Raw genomic sequence first — 16,249 nt, 5'->3', positions numbered from 1 at the left:
TTTATTTACACATATCTATAATTATCCATATACCAGTTAAGCCAATATGTATTAAGATTATATAAATATACACATACACACATTGCTTTTCAATAAATGGCATTGGAATATATGTGAATCTATAAATAAAAAATAAACCTAACCTAATAACTTATACTTTATAAAAAATCACCTCAACATGAATCACACAGCTAAATATAAAATGCAGAACTATAAAATTTTTAGAAGACAGGAAACAGTCTTTGAGACCTTCAGTTAAGCAACAACTTTTTAGACATGACACAAAAAGAAACTAAAAAAGAAAACATTTGGAGTTCATCAAAATTTGCTCTGCAACAGACACAAATGGGTGAAAAGAGAAATCACGGAAAATATTTGGAAGTCACAAATCTAACGAGGCACTTGAAAGGACAGCTTTGCTAATGAACTATCTCCCCAAAAAACATAAACCATCTAAAATGTAAACCATCACTGTCTCCAAAACTGATGGCAGGGACATTAACCATAAACTCACTGCTCTTGAGATTAGTCACCTGTCTTCTCAGATTAACTAACTGTGGAGCTGTTCTTTTTACAGCCTGCACGGATGTTTACACAGCATTTGAAAGGAGCTGAGCTACAAAAGGAAAGTGTAAATTCTCCTTTCCATTTGCCAGAGGGTCTGGTAGTCAAGACCACATTCCAGAGAAGCTGATAAGCAAGTCTCCAGAAGAAGAAAAGAAAAGGAGAAATGGCCTTCAGCTACCTCCTGTTATCAGTCTTCAGCCAAGAAAAAAAGGAAAAAGCAAAAGCAGCAGTTTCATAGCTGTCTTCTGCTAATTAGCCTACAGCAATAAATTTTTCTTTAACCCTTTACAACCACCAATAAAAGGCCTGAAGCTGCTTGGCTTTAGGGTCAGCACTCCCTTCTTCTCTATTTCTGTGCTGTGTCCTTTTTACCTTCTCTGGGAAAAAGTAAAATAAACTTTTTACTTCTTTCTATCCTAATCTTTGTGTGAGCATTCTTTCTCCACCTGTGCCGTGAGCTTCTAGTGAATTTCCACTCTAACAGCACTTGTATCCAGAACACAAAGAACTCTCAACATCAAGACAAGACCTGCCCTCCAAGAAGTACTCAGAACAGTGTTACACATGGATCAGTACAAGAAACACTCACAAATGTAAAATCATCCAAAAGCTAAAGGTCAAAGGCCAGATAACACAATGGTTCAAGTGAGAAAACAAAGCAACAAAGTTCAACTCAATAGGATGAACAGAAATCTACCCCACTTATCAATTCTCTCCATAAATGTGAATGGCTTGAACTGCCCACTAAAGAAACATAGGCTGGGCGAATGGATAAATACACACAAGCCAAGTGTCTGCTGTCTTCAGGAAACACATCTAACCTGCAGGTATGCATTCAGACTCAAGGTGAAGGGATTGAAAACAATATTTCAAGCAAACAGAAGCCAAAAGAAGGCTGGCGTGGCAGTTTTGATTTCAGATAACATAGTCTTCAAATCAACAAAAATGATGAAAGACAAAGAGGGTCACTATATAATGGTGAAGGGTACAGTTCAGCAAGAAGACATAACAATTCTAAATATTTATGTACCCAATTCAGGTGTGCCCAGATTCATAAAGCAAATCCTACTTGATCTAAAAAAAAAATGATAAACAGCAACACCATAATAGCCGGAGATTTCAACAGTCCTCAACAGAACAGGACAGATCCTCTAAACAAAATAAACAAAGAAACAGTGGATTTAAACATAACTCTAGAACAAATGGGCCTGACTGACATTTACAGAACATTCTACCCAAAAATCACTGAATATATGTTTTTCTCATCAGCTCATGGGACATTCTCTAAGATTGACCATATCCTAGGCCAAAAAGCATGTCTCAAAAAATTTTTAAAAATAGAAATTATACCATGCATCTTCTCAGACCACAGTGGAATAAAATTAGAAATCAACTCCAATAGAAACTCTCTTCTCTACACAAAGTCATGGAAACTAAACAACCTTCTGTTTAAAAATTATTGCGTTAAGGAAGAAATCAAAAGATTCTTCAAACTAAATGACAAAGGACACAAGTTATCAAAATCTGTGGGACACAGCTAAAGAAGTTCTGAGAGAAAAATTTATATCCATAAATGCCTACATCCAAAAGAGAGAAAGATCACAAATAAACAATCTAATGAATCGTCTCAAAGGACTGGAAAAGGATGAGCAAATAAACCCTAAACCCAGCAGAAGAAAAGAAATAAAAAATATCAGAGCAGAACTAAATGAAATTGGTAACAAAAAAAAAACTATACGGAAGAGTAACAAAACAAAAAGTCAGTTCGTTGAAAAAAATCAACAAAATTGACACGCCTCTGGCTAGATTAATGAGAAGCAGAAAAGAAAGAACTCTAATAAGCTCCATCAGGAATGAAAAAGGAGAAATTACAATTGATGCCATGGAAATATAAAATATCATCTATGAATACCATAAAAATCTATACACACATAAACTGGAAAATGTGGAGGAAATGGACAAATTCTTAGAAATACACAGCCTCCGTAGGCTCAATCAGGAAGAAATACAATGCCTGAACAGGCCAATATCATGTACTGAAATTGAGCAGCAATAAAAAATCTTCCTAAAATGACAAGTCCCGGACCAGATGGTTTCACACTCAAATTTTACCAGACCTACAAAGAAGAACTAGTGCCTATCCTGCAGAAATTATTCCACAGCATACAGAAGGAAGGAATCCTCCCCAACACGTTTTATGAAGCTAACATCACCCTGATACCAAAACCAGGAAAGGACACAACAAAAAAAGAAAACTACAGACCAATATCCCTTATACATGCAAAAATTCTCAACAAAATCCCAGCAAACCAAATTCAGGTGCTTATCATAAAAATAATCCATCACAACCAAGTGGGCTTCATCTCAGAGATGCATGGATGGTTCAACATATGCAAATCTATAAATGTAATTCACCACATAAATAGAAGCAAATACAAAGACCATATGATCCTCTCAATAGACACAGAAAAAGTATTCGACAAAATTCAACACCCTTTTATGATAAGAATGCTTATTAACAAAATAGGCATAGAGAGACTTACCTAAAAATGATACAAGTCATATATGACAAACCCACAGCCAGCATCATACTGAATGGGGAAAAACTGAACACATTCCCACTTAGAACTGGAACCAGACAAGGTTGCCCTTTATCACCGCCTCTATTCAACATAGTGCTGGAAGTCCTAGCCAGAGCAATCAGATAAGAGAAGCAAGGGCATTCAAATGGGGGCACAAGAGGTGAAAGTATCTATCTTTGCTGATGATATGATCTTTTATCTACAAAAAGATTCTGCCATGAGACTACTGGAATTGATAAACAAATTCAGCAAAGTCTCAGGTTACAAAATCAACGTACAGCAATCAGTAGCATTCATATATGCCAACAACAGTCAAACTGAGAACCAAATCAAAGACTCAATACCTTTTACAATAGCAACAAACAAAGTAAAATACCTAGGAATATATTTAAGGAGGTAAAAGACCTCTACAGGGAGAACTATGAAACATTGAGGAAAGAAACACCAGAGGATGTAAACAGGTGGAAAACCAAACCATGCTCATGGGTTGGCAGAATCAACATTGTTAAAATGTCTATTCTACCCAAAGTGATCTACGGATGCAATGCAATCCCTATTAAAATACCAACATCATTTTTCACAGATACAGAAAAAAGAATTTCACACTTCACATGGAACCCAAGAGGACCCCATATAACAAAAGCAATCTTAATCCAAAAGAACAAATTGGGAGGCATCAATTTACCAGACTTCAAGATATACTACAAGGCTATAGTAACTATAACAGCATGGTACTGGCACAAGAACAGAGACATAGACCAATGGAACAGAACTGAGAACCCAGATATAAAACCATCCTCATACAGCCATCTAATCTTTGAAGAAGCAGACAAAAACATACACTAGGGAAAAGAATTCTTATTCAATAAATGGTGCCGGGAAAACTGGATAGCCACATGCAGAAGACTGAAACAGGATCTGCCCCTTTCAGTTCTCACAAAAATCAATTCACAGTGGATAACAGACTTAAACCTAAGGTGTGAAACTTCAAGAATTCTAGAAGAAAATGTCTAAAGAACTCTTATAGACATTGGCTTAGGCAAAGAATTTATAAAGAAGACCCCAAAGGCAATCACAGCAACAACAAAAATAAATAAATGGGCCCTGATCAAATTAAAAAGCTTCGGCAAAGCCAAGGAAACTACCATGAGAGCAAGCAGACAATCTACAGAATGGGAAAAAATATCACATGTTACACATCTGATAAAAGGCTGATAACTAGAATCTATATCGATCTCAGGAAAATCAGCAAGAAAAAAATCAAACAACCCTATCAAAAAGCGGGCAAACGACATGAACAGAAACTTTTCAAAAGAAGACAGAATGGCCAACAAACATAAGAAAAAATGTTCAACATCTCTAATCATCAGGGAAATGCAACTCAAAACCACAATGGGATATTACTTATCTTCAGTGAGAATGGCCTTTATCAAAAAGTCCCAAAACAATCAATGTTGGCATGGATGTGGAGAGATAGGAACACTCATACACTACTGGTGGGATTACAAACTAGTACAACCTCTGTGGAAAGTAATATAGAGATACCTCAAAGAGATACAACTACCATTTGATCCAGCAATCCCATTACTGGGCATCTACCCAAAAGAACAAAAGACATTCTATAAAAAAGACATCTCCACTCGAATGTTTATAGCAGCACAATTCACAATTGCAAAGATGCGGAAACAACCCAAGTGCCTATCAATACATGAATAGATTAATAAAATGTGATATATGTATACCATGGAGTTATACTCAGCCACAAAAAACAATGGTGTTCTAGCACGTCTTGTATTATCCTAGATAGATCTGGAACCCATTCTACTAAGTGAAGTATCCCAAGAATGGAAAAATAAGCACTACATGTACTCACCATCAAATTAGTATTAACTGATCAACACGTAAGTCCACATATACTAATAACATTCATCGGGTGTCGGGCAGATGGGAAAGGGGAGGAGGGATGGGCATATACACAAGTAATGGGTGCAGTGCATACCGTCTAGGGGATTGACATGCTTGAAGCTCTGACTCGGGTTGGGCAAGGGCAATATATGTAACCTAAACATTTGTAACCCTATAATATGGTGAAATAAAAAAAAATTAAAAGAAAAACATCCTATGAAGTATATATAGCAAAAAAGAAAAAAAAAAACTCTCAAAACTCAACAATAAGAAAACAACCGAATTTAAAAATGGACAAAAGATATGAAGAAATACTTCACAAAACAGCAAATAAGCACACCAAAAGATGTCCAATATCATTAGTCATTAGAGAAATGCAAATTAAAATCATAATGAGGTATTACTATGTACTTATCAGCATGACTTAAAAAAAACCTGATAATACTAAGTGCTGACAAGTAACATAAAGCAAATGGAATTCTAAGACATTGTGGTAGGAATATCGAATATTACAGCTACTCTGGAAAACAGTTTGGCAGTTTCTTATAAAATTAAACATAATACTTAAACCATATGACTCAACAAGTGTATTGCTAGGCATTTACCCAAGAGAAATGAAATCTATGTTCACACAAAAATCAGTACACAAATATTTGTAACAGCTCTGCTCATAATTGCCAAAAAACTGGAAACAATGTTTTCAATGTTTGTTCAACCAGTGAATGGATAAATAAATGGGGTACAATTTATTTATCCCATTTTTTATTCCATAGTGAATACTAATTAGCAATTAAAAATAATGTACTACTGATACATGTAACAACATAATCAAATCTCAAATGTATTATGCTAAATGAAGAAAAAGCAGTCTCAAAAATTTCATACTATATAATTCAATTTATATGACCTTCAGGAAAAGGCAAAATTATATCAATGAAGAATAAATCAATGATTGCCAGGACTACAAAGAAGGAGATGATAGAACTGTTCTGTAGCTTGACTATGGTAATGAAAATGATTACGTGCTTTTATGCATGTGCCAAAACTCAATGAAATGTGCACCCCAAAAGAGTAAATTTTGCTGTGTGTAAGTTAAAAAATGAATAATAAAAACACAACATGAAACAAAAACAAAACCACTTTACACTTATTAGGATGGATATCATCCAAAAAACCCAAAAATTAACAAGTATTGGTGAGGATGTGGAAAAACTGAAAACCTTGTGTATTACTGGTGGGAATGTAAAATGGTGCAACCGCTATGGAGATCAGTATGGCAGTTCCTGAAAAAAAGTAAACATAGAATTACCATATGATTCAGTATTCCACTTCTGGGTATATACCCAAAAGAACTGAAAGCAAGGACTTAAACAGATATTTGTATCCATGTTCATAGCAACATCATTCACAATGGCCAAAAGGTGAAAAGTAACCCAAGTGTCCATCAATGGATGAACAGATAAACACAATGTGGTATATACAAACAATATATTATTCAGCCTTAAAGACAAAGGAAATTTGACACATGCTATAACATGGATGAACTGAAGACATTATGCTAAATGAAATAAGTTAGTCACAGAAGGGCAAATATGTATGAGTCCACTTACATGAGATGCTAGAGTTATCAAATTCATAGAGACAAAAAAATAGAGTGGTGGTTGCCAGGGGCTGGTAGAAGAGAGTATAGGGAGTTGTTTAATGGGTACAGAGTTAAAGTTAAAAAATAAATAAAAATAAAAACACAATCATGAAAGAAAAACAAAACCACTTCACATTCATTAGGATGGCTATCATCCAAATAACCCAGAAATTTACAAATGTTTTGCAAATTAAAAAAACACTAGACATGGATGTTGATGACAGCTGTACAACAATATGAATGTGCTTAATGCCACTGAATTGAAAGCTTAAAAAATTGTTAAAATGGGCTAGGTGCAGTGGTTCATATCTATAATCTGAGCACTTTGGGAGGCGAAGGTGGGAGGATTGCTTGAGGCCAGGAGTTAGAGACCAGCCTGGGCAACATAGCAAGATCCTGTCTGTACAAAAAATTTAAAAATTAGCTAGTATGGTGGCACATGCCTGTAGTCTAGTCCCAGCTACTTGGGAGACTGAGGCAGGAGGACTGCTCAAGCCCAGGAGTTGGAGGTTGCAGTGAGCTATTAATATAATGGCGCCACTGCACTCCTGTTCTGACAATAGAGCAAGATGCTGTCTCAAAAAAAAGAAAAAAGAAAAGAAAAAAGAATCAAGGTGAAATAAAGACATTTTCAGAAAGTAAAGCCAAGTGAATTTGTCACCATCAGTCCCTGAGTACATGAAATGATAAAAATAAGCTGTTTAGGCTGAAGGGAAAAGATATGACCAGAGAATCCAATACCTGTAGGAAGGAATAAAGAGCCTCCGAAGGATATATATATGTATGCTATTTTATTTGCATACACACACATAGAATTTTTTAAAGATTAATAACTGTTTAAAGCAGAATTAACAAGTATTTGGGGTTAAAATACATGAGAAATGAGATATGAGACAAAGACCACAAAGGGGAAAAAGGAAGTAAATAGGATAATACTACTGAAAGTTTATTATATCGTCCATGAATAAGTATATTATTATTTCAAGATGCTGTGATAAGTTAATTATGTGTATTATAATCTCTAGTATAATCAACAAACACCACAAAAAAGTACAGTTTAAAAGTCAATAAAGGAAATACAGTGTAATACTCAAAACACTCAAATACTCAACCCCAAAGAAGCACAAATAAATCTCATTAGGATAAAGAGAAATCAACACATAAATACATTTTAGTAAAAGATGTCTTAAAAGCAGCTGGCCCAAAATAGACTTGCCTCAAAGGTCTGGCAAATTGACATGTGAATTTTCAACAGCATCAGTAATTGAAGACAGTGAATGCTTTTCAATGTTTTAAAGGATGAAAACTGCCAACCAAGACTTCCATACACCATGAAAAAGTTCTTCATGAATATTTTAGATAAACAAACTGAAGGGTTTCTACCAGCAGATCCTCACTAAAACAAAATAACAGTAACTAAGAAGAATGTTTTTGAACAGAAGAAATTTATTCCAATAGAAGTTGAGAGACATAAGAAAGAATGTAAAAGAGATCTAATCTAGCCAAAATGGCTATGAACAAACAAAAAGTTCGAAGATCTGCATCAAGTAAACTTTTCCAGGAGTCAGTAGTGACAACTGCACTCAGAATTACTTCAAAAAATAAAAAAGCTAACTAGTCATTTCTACTATTCCAGACCATTCAGCAATTAGTTATAGACCATAATGTAGGGAAAACATCATGTGTACTCTCCAGTGAATTCTGGATAAGGAGAATTTCACATAGAAGTCAGAATTATGTTCAAGATCAACTGAAGCAGAACTGTAGAATAGGTTAAATTGTTTCAACTTCCTCCTACATTTTTTGTCCTTCTTTCTAGAGATTTTCTCTCTACGAAGATGCCCAAAGGCTGTGGTTTGGAAAGACAAGCAGATGGTGTCGACACTGAAATTTGACACATTAATAATAACACTTCAAAAGGTGGTTGTGAAGATTATGCGAAACAATGTGAGGTGCTTACCAGAGAGTTAGGTATTTAATTAATTGCCAATTATACTGTTTTGTTTATAAAAAATTAAATTAAAAAAACAAGGAAATAGTTATCATAGAATTCAGGATTCATTTTCTCTTGGTGATAGCAGGGATAAGACTGAGGAGGGACACAGAGGGGCTTCAAAGGTACTAGTAACTATCATTTTCTTAAGCCAGATAGGGGATATACTGGGGTTTGCTTTATCAATATCACCTAAATCATACATATATTATATACATTATGTACATTCTTTTGATTGTATAAAAAGAAAGATTTTTAATTTTTTTTTAAGACAAGTTCTCACTGTCGCCCAGGCTAGAGTGTAGTGGCATCATCATAGCTCACTGCAGCCTACAACTCCTGGGCTCAAGTGATCCTCCTGCCTCAGCCTCCTGAGTAGCTGGGACTATAGGCACGTATCACCAGACCTAGCTAATTTTTAAATTTTTTGTAGAGATGGGGTCTTGCTATTGCCCAGGCTGGTCTTGAACTCCTAGGCTCAAGTGGTTCTCCTGCCTTGGCCTCCCACAGTGCCGGGATTACAGGCATGAGTCCCTGCACCGGGCCGAGTTTTAAATTAACAAATAAAAGTAAAGTTTTCTATGGTGTACAAGGTCTTATGTGTCCTAGTTTTCCTTTCCTCTTTGATCTTACTTCTTACCATGCTTTCCCTAGGTCACTTCTCCCTAGCTTCAATGTCCTCAAAATGGTTTCTAGAACATGCCTCGGAGTGTTTGTATTTGCAGTTCCTTCTACCTAGAATGTTCTTCCCCCAGATTTCTATCTTGCTCCCTCTCTCATTTAATTCAGGACTTTCCTCAAATATTACCTTTCGGAGTGTCATTCCCTAATCAACCTATAACCTGTTCCTTTCTTATCTGCATCGCTCTGTCCTCAAAAATTGCTGAGTTTGTCTCTGAGCATACACCTTAGAAATATTACTCAAATGTTGACATTTTATTATAAAACACACTTTAAAAATCACATTTGTTAGTATTGGTATCATTGTCTTAATTCATGCAAAACAGGCAGCAATCTACGCATTGCTTTCATGCTATCAATGCAAATATTTGATAATACTATGAGTATGGACCCCACAGACCCCTTGAGAGGGTCTTGGGCTCCCAGGGATCTGCTGACCACACTTTGAGAACTGCAGTTTTATGCAAATAGTATTTTTCCTGAAGTTGATTTTTAACTATTTCCACTTTTCTAATTCTATGGACTCTCTTTCATGAAACAAAGTAAGGGCTAAATAAATGACTCACCTGGAACTTGTTCATTTTCTGCTGTTCTTTGGAAAGTATCGAAACTATGAAGCCAGAGCAGGGAAAGTTGGAAGACAGAAGTCATAAGAAACCTTATCTTGCAGCTCCAGGAATCACCTGTGAGAAATTTCCATATAACATTTTAGTAAGATATGTACCTCTGGGAAAATGTCCCTATGACCCATCAGAAGGATTAGGAAGGAACATGATAAAGTAGTACCCACCTGTCCACTGGTGACTCTCAAATAAATCATGATGAACCTAGGACATTTCTGAGGGAATCTAAACATTTCTTTCCTATTGGCTGTTTTGAAAATTATGAGTCTGTTTACTGAATAATACAAAAGAAATGAAAACAAATATCCAGTAGTAGCAGATTATTAAGAAGTAGGTGTTAACATATCCAAAGTATGGAACCCTATGCTGACATTAGAAGTGATGTTGAGGCCAGGCGCGGGGCTCACACTTGTAATCCTAGCACTCTGGGAGGCCGAGGCAGGTGGATCGCTCGAGGTCAGGAGTTCGAGACCAGCCTGAGCAAGAGCAAGACCCCGTCTCTACTAAAAATAGAAAGAAATTATCTGGCCAACTAAAATATATATAGAAAAAAAATTAGCCGGGCATGGTGGTGCCTGCCTGTAGGCCCAGCTACTCGGGAGGCTGAGGCAGGAGGATCGCTTGAGCCCAGGAGTTTGAGGTTGCTGTGAGCTAGGCTGACGCCAAGGCACTCTAGCCCGGGCAACAGAGCGAGACTCTGTCTCAAAAAAAAAAAAAAAGAAGTGATGTTGAAAGACATATTTATCAAATACATAAAAGCTATTTAAAGTTATATCATAATTTTTCCTGTGAATATTATAAACCCCACAGGGTTGTAAAGTCTTTTTCAAAGTTCTCAAAAATAGGATGATTCTTCTCCCTAAATTGCAGTTCCTAAAAAACCACTTCTCCAAGAACCTGTCTCTGACTTAAATATGATATTGCGAACCTGGAGACTTCAGTTCTACCCTAGGCTCTGCTATTAACAAACCTAGTGATTATCTTAGTTTCAATGATTTATTTTTAAAATGAAGAGGAATTAGATAATCTTGAACAAACCTTCATGTGCCATTATGATTCTGTAAGTCTTCACATAGAGCTACAAATCCAGACAGGGTACCTGGAATTCACTGTACCCTCGAAACTGGGGCTGGGCCTAAGGTAAAATTTAATGAGATCCTGATGAACTCTGACATGGACATCTAATCTGTTGCTATGACAAAAATATAGCTTCTAAAATAATAGTTTGGCCCCGTAATTCCCAAACAGGTACTTTATGTCTGTAGCAAAAGACAACCAGATACCTTAATCCTGAGGTCCTTTTCATAAGCAGCAGAAACCATAAAGGGCATCCAAATTGGCATGGAAGAAGTCAAGTTATACTTGTTCACAGACAACATAATCCTACATTTAGAAAAACCTGAAGACTTTGCCAAAAAACAGTTAGAACTTATAAAAGAATTCAGTAAAGTTGCAGGACACAAAATCAAGATACAAAAATCAGTAGCATTTCTACACTAACAGTGAACAATCTGAGAAAATCAAGAAAGCAATCCTATTTATAATAGCTACAAAAAATATTACCTAGAAATAAATTTAACCAAATAAGTGAAAGATCTCTACTATAAAATATAAAACACTGATGAAAGAAGTGGAAGAGGACACAAAAAAATGGAAATATATCCTATGCTCATGGATTAGAAAAATTAATGTTAAAATACTCATACTACCCAAAAAAATCTATAGATTCAATGCAATTCCTATCAAAATGCCAATGATATTCTTCACAGAAATAGAAAAAAACAATCCTAAAATTCATATGGGGCCGGGCGCGGTGGCTCACGCCTGTAATCCTAGCACTCTGGGAGGCCGAGGCGGGTGGATCGCTTGAGGTCAGGAGTTCGAGACCAGCCTGAGCAAGAGTGAGACCCCGTCTCTACTAAAAATAGAAAGAAATTATATGGACAACTAAAATATATATATATACAAAAAATTAGCCGGGCATGGTGGTGCATGCCTGTAGTCCCAGCTACTCGGGAGGCTGAGGCAGTAGGATCACTTAAGCCCAGGAGTTTGAGGTTGCTGTGAGCTAGACTGACGCCACGGCACTCACTCTAGCCCGGGCAACAGAGTGAGACTCTGTCTCAAAAAAAAAAAAAAAAAAAAATTCATATGGAACCACAAAAGGCCCTAAATAGGAAAAACAATCTTAAGCAAAAAGAACAAAGCCAGAGGCATCACACTACCAGACTTCAAAATACACTACAAAGCTATAGTAACCAAAACAGCATGGTGCTAGCATAAAAACAGACATATAGACCAGTGGAACACAATAGAGAACCCAGAAATACATCCACGCATTTACAGCCAACTCATTTTCAACAAAAGTGACAAGAACATATATTGGGGAAAGGACAGTCTTTTCACTAAATGGTGTTGGGAAAACAGGACATCTATATGGAGGAGAGTAAAATTAGACCCTATTTCTTACCATATACAAAAATCAACTCAAAATGGATTAAAAACTTAAATCTAAGACCGGAAACTATGAAACTACTAGAATAAAACACTGGAGAAATGCTTTAGAACATTGTTCTGGGCAAAAATTTGGGGGGTAAGATCTCAAAAGCACAGGTAACAACCGAAAAAATAGACAAATGGGATCACATTGAATTAAAAAGTTTCTCCACAGCAAAGGAAACAACCAACAGAGTGAAGAGATAACATAAAGAATGGGAGAAAATATTTGCAAACTATCCATCTGACAATGGACTAATAACCAGAATATATAAGGAACTCAATTCAATAGCAACAAAAAAACAAATAATCCAATTTAAAAATGGGCGAATGATCTGAACAGACATTTCACCAAAGTCATACAAATGACCAAGTATATAGAAAATCCTCAAAATCACTCATCATCAGGGAAATGCAAATGAAAACCACAATGAAATATCATCTAACCCCAGTTAAAATGGCTACTATCAAAAAGACAAAAAATAACAAATGTTGGCAAGGATGCACACTCATACATACACTGTTGGCAGAAATGTAAATTAGTACAGCCACGAAGGAAAACAGTATGGAGGTTTCTCAAAAACCAAAAAATAGATCTACCACATAATCCAGCAATCCTATTGCTGGGTATATAGTCAAAAGAAAGGAAATCAGTACATCAAGGAAATATCTGCATTCCCATGTTTATTGCAATACTATTCACAATAGCCAAGATATGGAAGCAACTTAAGTGTCCATCAAGAGATGAATGAATAAAGAAATATAGTGTATATACACAACAGAATACGAGGAAAGGAAATCCTGTCATTTGCAGCAACATAGATGGAATTGGAGGACATTATGTTAAGTGAAATAAACCAGGCACAGAAAGACAAACATCCCATGTTTACATTCATGCATGGGAGCTAAAAAAGGTTGATCTCATGAAGATAAAGGGTAGAATGGTTACCAGAGAAGAGAGAGGATAGGGAGGAGGTGGGCAAAGAAGAGAGGTTGGTCAATGTGTACAAAAACAAGGTTACATAAGCAGGAATAAGTTCTAGTGTTCGACAGCACAGTATGAAGACAATAGTTAACAATAATTTATTGTATATTTCAAAACAGATTTGTAATGTTTCTAACACAAAGAAATGATGAATGTTTAAGGTGATGGATATGCTAATTACCCTGTTTGGTCATCACACATTGTATGCATGTATCAAAATATCACATGTACCCCATAAATATGTACAATTATGACATATCAATAAAAAAATAGAAAAAATCTAAAAAAATAAACAAAAAACAGCAGAAACCACTTCCAGCCAGCTTGGTGCTCACAAAATGCCTAATAAGCTCAGATATCATCAGCCAGTCAGAGACATTATATCACCAACATAATATGGAGCATGGATAAATTGCAGTTTTCATCTTTTAAAAAAAATCTATCCCATTCCCCTCTTTAGAAACTACCCTCTGGCCTAGATAGGATTCCCAGCTTCTCCAGTAAAATTTAAAATTGAGGGCTCAAATTGTGGTTTCAATTTACACGTTTAACAGTCCTCTGAGAAGACAAAGACAGTTTGGAGGATGCTGGATGGATGGCCTTACATAACATTTTGGCTCACGGGTTCTTAGGATTCCCCAAGCATTTTTGGAAATAGAACACTACATGAAAGATCAGGTTCAGTACACTCCACAGCTATATTCTAGTGGTGCTCAGGAACAACTGCTGTGCTAAATACAAGCCCAAACTGTGGGTTTCAGCATGGGAAAGAGCACAAACACATTTCAGTGTGGTATAGAGTAAAACAAGTGAGAATTTAAGTCCCATCTGCTAATATTGGGTAAATCAATCTCTCTGAAGGTTTAGTACTCTTATTTATTAAAATGGAGGTGGTTAAAGGGAAAGGATGGTTATGAAGATTCAATGAACCAATAATGAACACAGCATGCCTTGTAATAATAAAGGCTGCTCACCGTTACTGAGTCTTTTACCATACTTTATAACTACTACCCTACTCAATACGGCAAGCGACCCTAAAGGTTACTACCATCATTTCACAGATGAGTATCTGAGACGCACTGATGCCGTCTGCAGACGCTGGACCCTGGCCCAGGCCCTGCCGCTTTCCAGCCGGCGTCACAAGCGGCCCAACGCTGCGGGCCGAGCCACGTCACTGGGGCCGCTCCCTCCGGGAGCCCCGCTTTCCCGGTCGCCCCAGACCTCCTCGGGCTGCCCCTCAGGCGTGTCGCGGAAACAGCTTCTGAAGACAAGTGCCGAGGGCCGCCGGCCTCGTCGCCAGGGCCGCTCCCAACACGGGTGCCCCCTCGGGTACCTCCCACGCCAATGTCGAGACCCGCTTCCGCAGCCCCGACCCACCCGCAGAGGCCTTCGACACACCTGCAGGAGCTCGGCCTCTGCTCCCAGCCGGCTCCAAGCCCAGGCCCCGCCCTCTGCGGGACCGCGGAGACCTGGATGCTGCGAAGACTGCTCCCCCTGAGGTAGGAGACAAAACGCCGACGCCTGAAAGGAGACGGTACTGCCCATGCGCAGAGCGCGCCTATTGCCCCTCTGCAGAACTACGCTTCCCAGAAACCCCGGCGCCTACGCCGCCTCGGACAGCGTCTGGGGTTGGGCTCCCCCTGGCGGCACGCGGGGCTGCTGCTGCGTGCCCGGAGGGGCGACCGTCCCGCGCAGGGACTATCTGGTGGACCTGGCGACAGCTACCCGCGCTTGGAGGCCGAAAGCTACCGTGACGTGGCGGGAGGAATGTCCGTGGGTAATTTAATTAAAGTATTTGGGACTAAGTACGTACAGGAGTGCATTCAAAGAATACTCCGTAAGAGCTGACTTTATCTTAGGAATGCTAGCTTTCAAAATTGTGCAAATGGTGCATGAAACATGTAAGAAACTAGAAAACCTGTGTAAGCTGAAACAGAAGACGAGCGCCACATATGTCGCTTCTCAAAAGAAAAAACGATTAATGTTATGTATACATTGTTCTCACATTTTTACGCAAATTTTATCCTAATGGTATTGAATATCATGGCTATCATTTCTCTAGGGAATATATACAGTCTCCCTCCTTATCCGTGGGGTCTATGTCCGTGGATTCAACCAGCCTTGGATAGAAAATATTTGGGGGGAAAATTGCATCTGTACGGAGCATGTACTAACTTTTTCCCTTGTCATTATTAAATAAACAATACAGAGTAATAACTATTTACATAGCATTTACATTGTATGAAGTTTATAAATAATCTAGAGATGATTTAAAGTGTATGGGAGGATCCATGTAGGTTATATACAAATACAAGGCCATTTTATATTAGGGACTTGAGCATCTTCAGATTTTGGTATGGGAGAGGTCCCAGAATCAATCCTCCACAGATATCGAGGGATGACTTTACTGAATATGTAAAACAAATTACATGATTTCTTGGTCCAATGACTATATGACGTCAGTTAACTCTTTCTTTCTTTCTTTTTTTTTTTTTTTGAGACAGAGTCTCACTCTGTTGCCTGTGCTAGAGTGCCGTGGCATCAGCCTAGCTCACAGCAACCTCAAACTCCTGGGCTCAAGCAATCCTTCTGCCTCAGCCTCCTGAGTAGCTGGAACTACAGGCATGCACAACCATGCCTGGCTAATTTTTTCTGTATATATTTTTAGTTGTCCAGATAATTTCTTTCTATATTTAGTAGAGACGGGTCTCGCTCTTGCTCAGGCTGGTCTCGAACTCCTGAGCTCAAACGATCCTCCCACCTCGGCCTCCCAGA

At 37.7% G+C, this 16,249-nt stretch overlaps 1 protein-coding gene across 2 annotated transcripts in view; it reads right to left on the bottom strand.

Annotated features, from left to right (window-relative positions):
* The window catches only part of ZNF25 (zinc finger protein 25), a 35,967-nt gene extending 20,988 nt beyond the window's left edge, over window positions 1-14,979 (bottom strand). For both annotated transcript variants that reach the window (XM_069460910.1, XM_069460911.1), the window contains exons 1-2: window positions 14,873-14,979; window positions 9,937-10,053 (exon numbers count right to left, since the gene is read on the bottom strand). In XM_069460910.1, the coding sequence (XP_069317011.1) occupies window positions 9,937-9,951 (15 nt within the window). In that variant the 5' untranslated portion in view covers window positions 9,952-10,053; window positions 14,873-14,979. The remainder of the gene's footprint in view (window positions 1-9,936; window positions 10,054-14,872) is intronic.
* Window positions 14,980-16,249: the final 1,270 nt, after the last annotated feature.

The sequence above is a fragment of the Eulemur rufifrons genome, chromosome 28 (assembly GCF_041146395.1).
Source record: "Eulemur rufifrons isolate Redbay chromosome 28, OSU_ERuf_1, whole genome shotgun sequence".
Taxonomy (NCBI): domain Eukaryota; kingdom Metazoa; phylum Chordata; class Mammalia; order Primates; family Lemuridae; genus Eulemur; species Eulemur rufifrons.
Note: the sequence above shows the minus strand (reverse complement) of the source record. Positions and strands in the feature narration are given on the sequence as shown.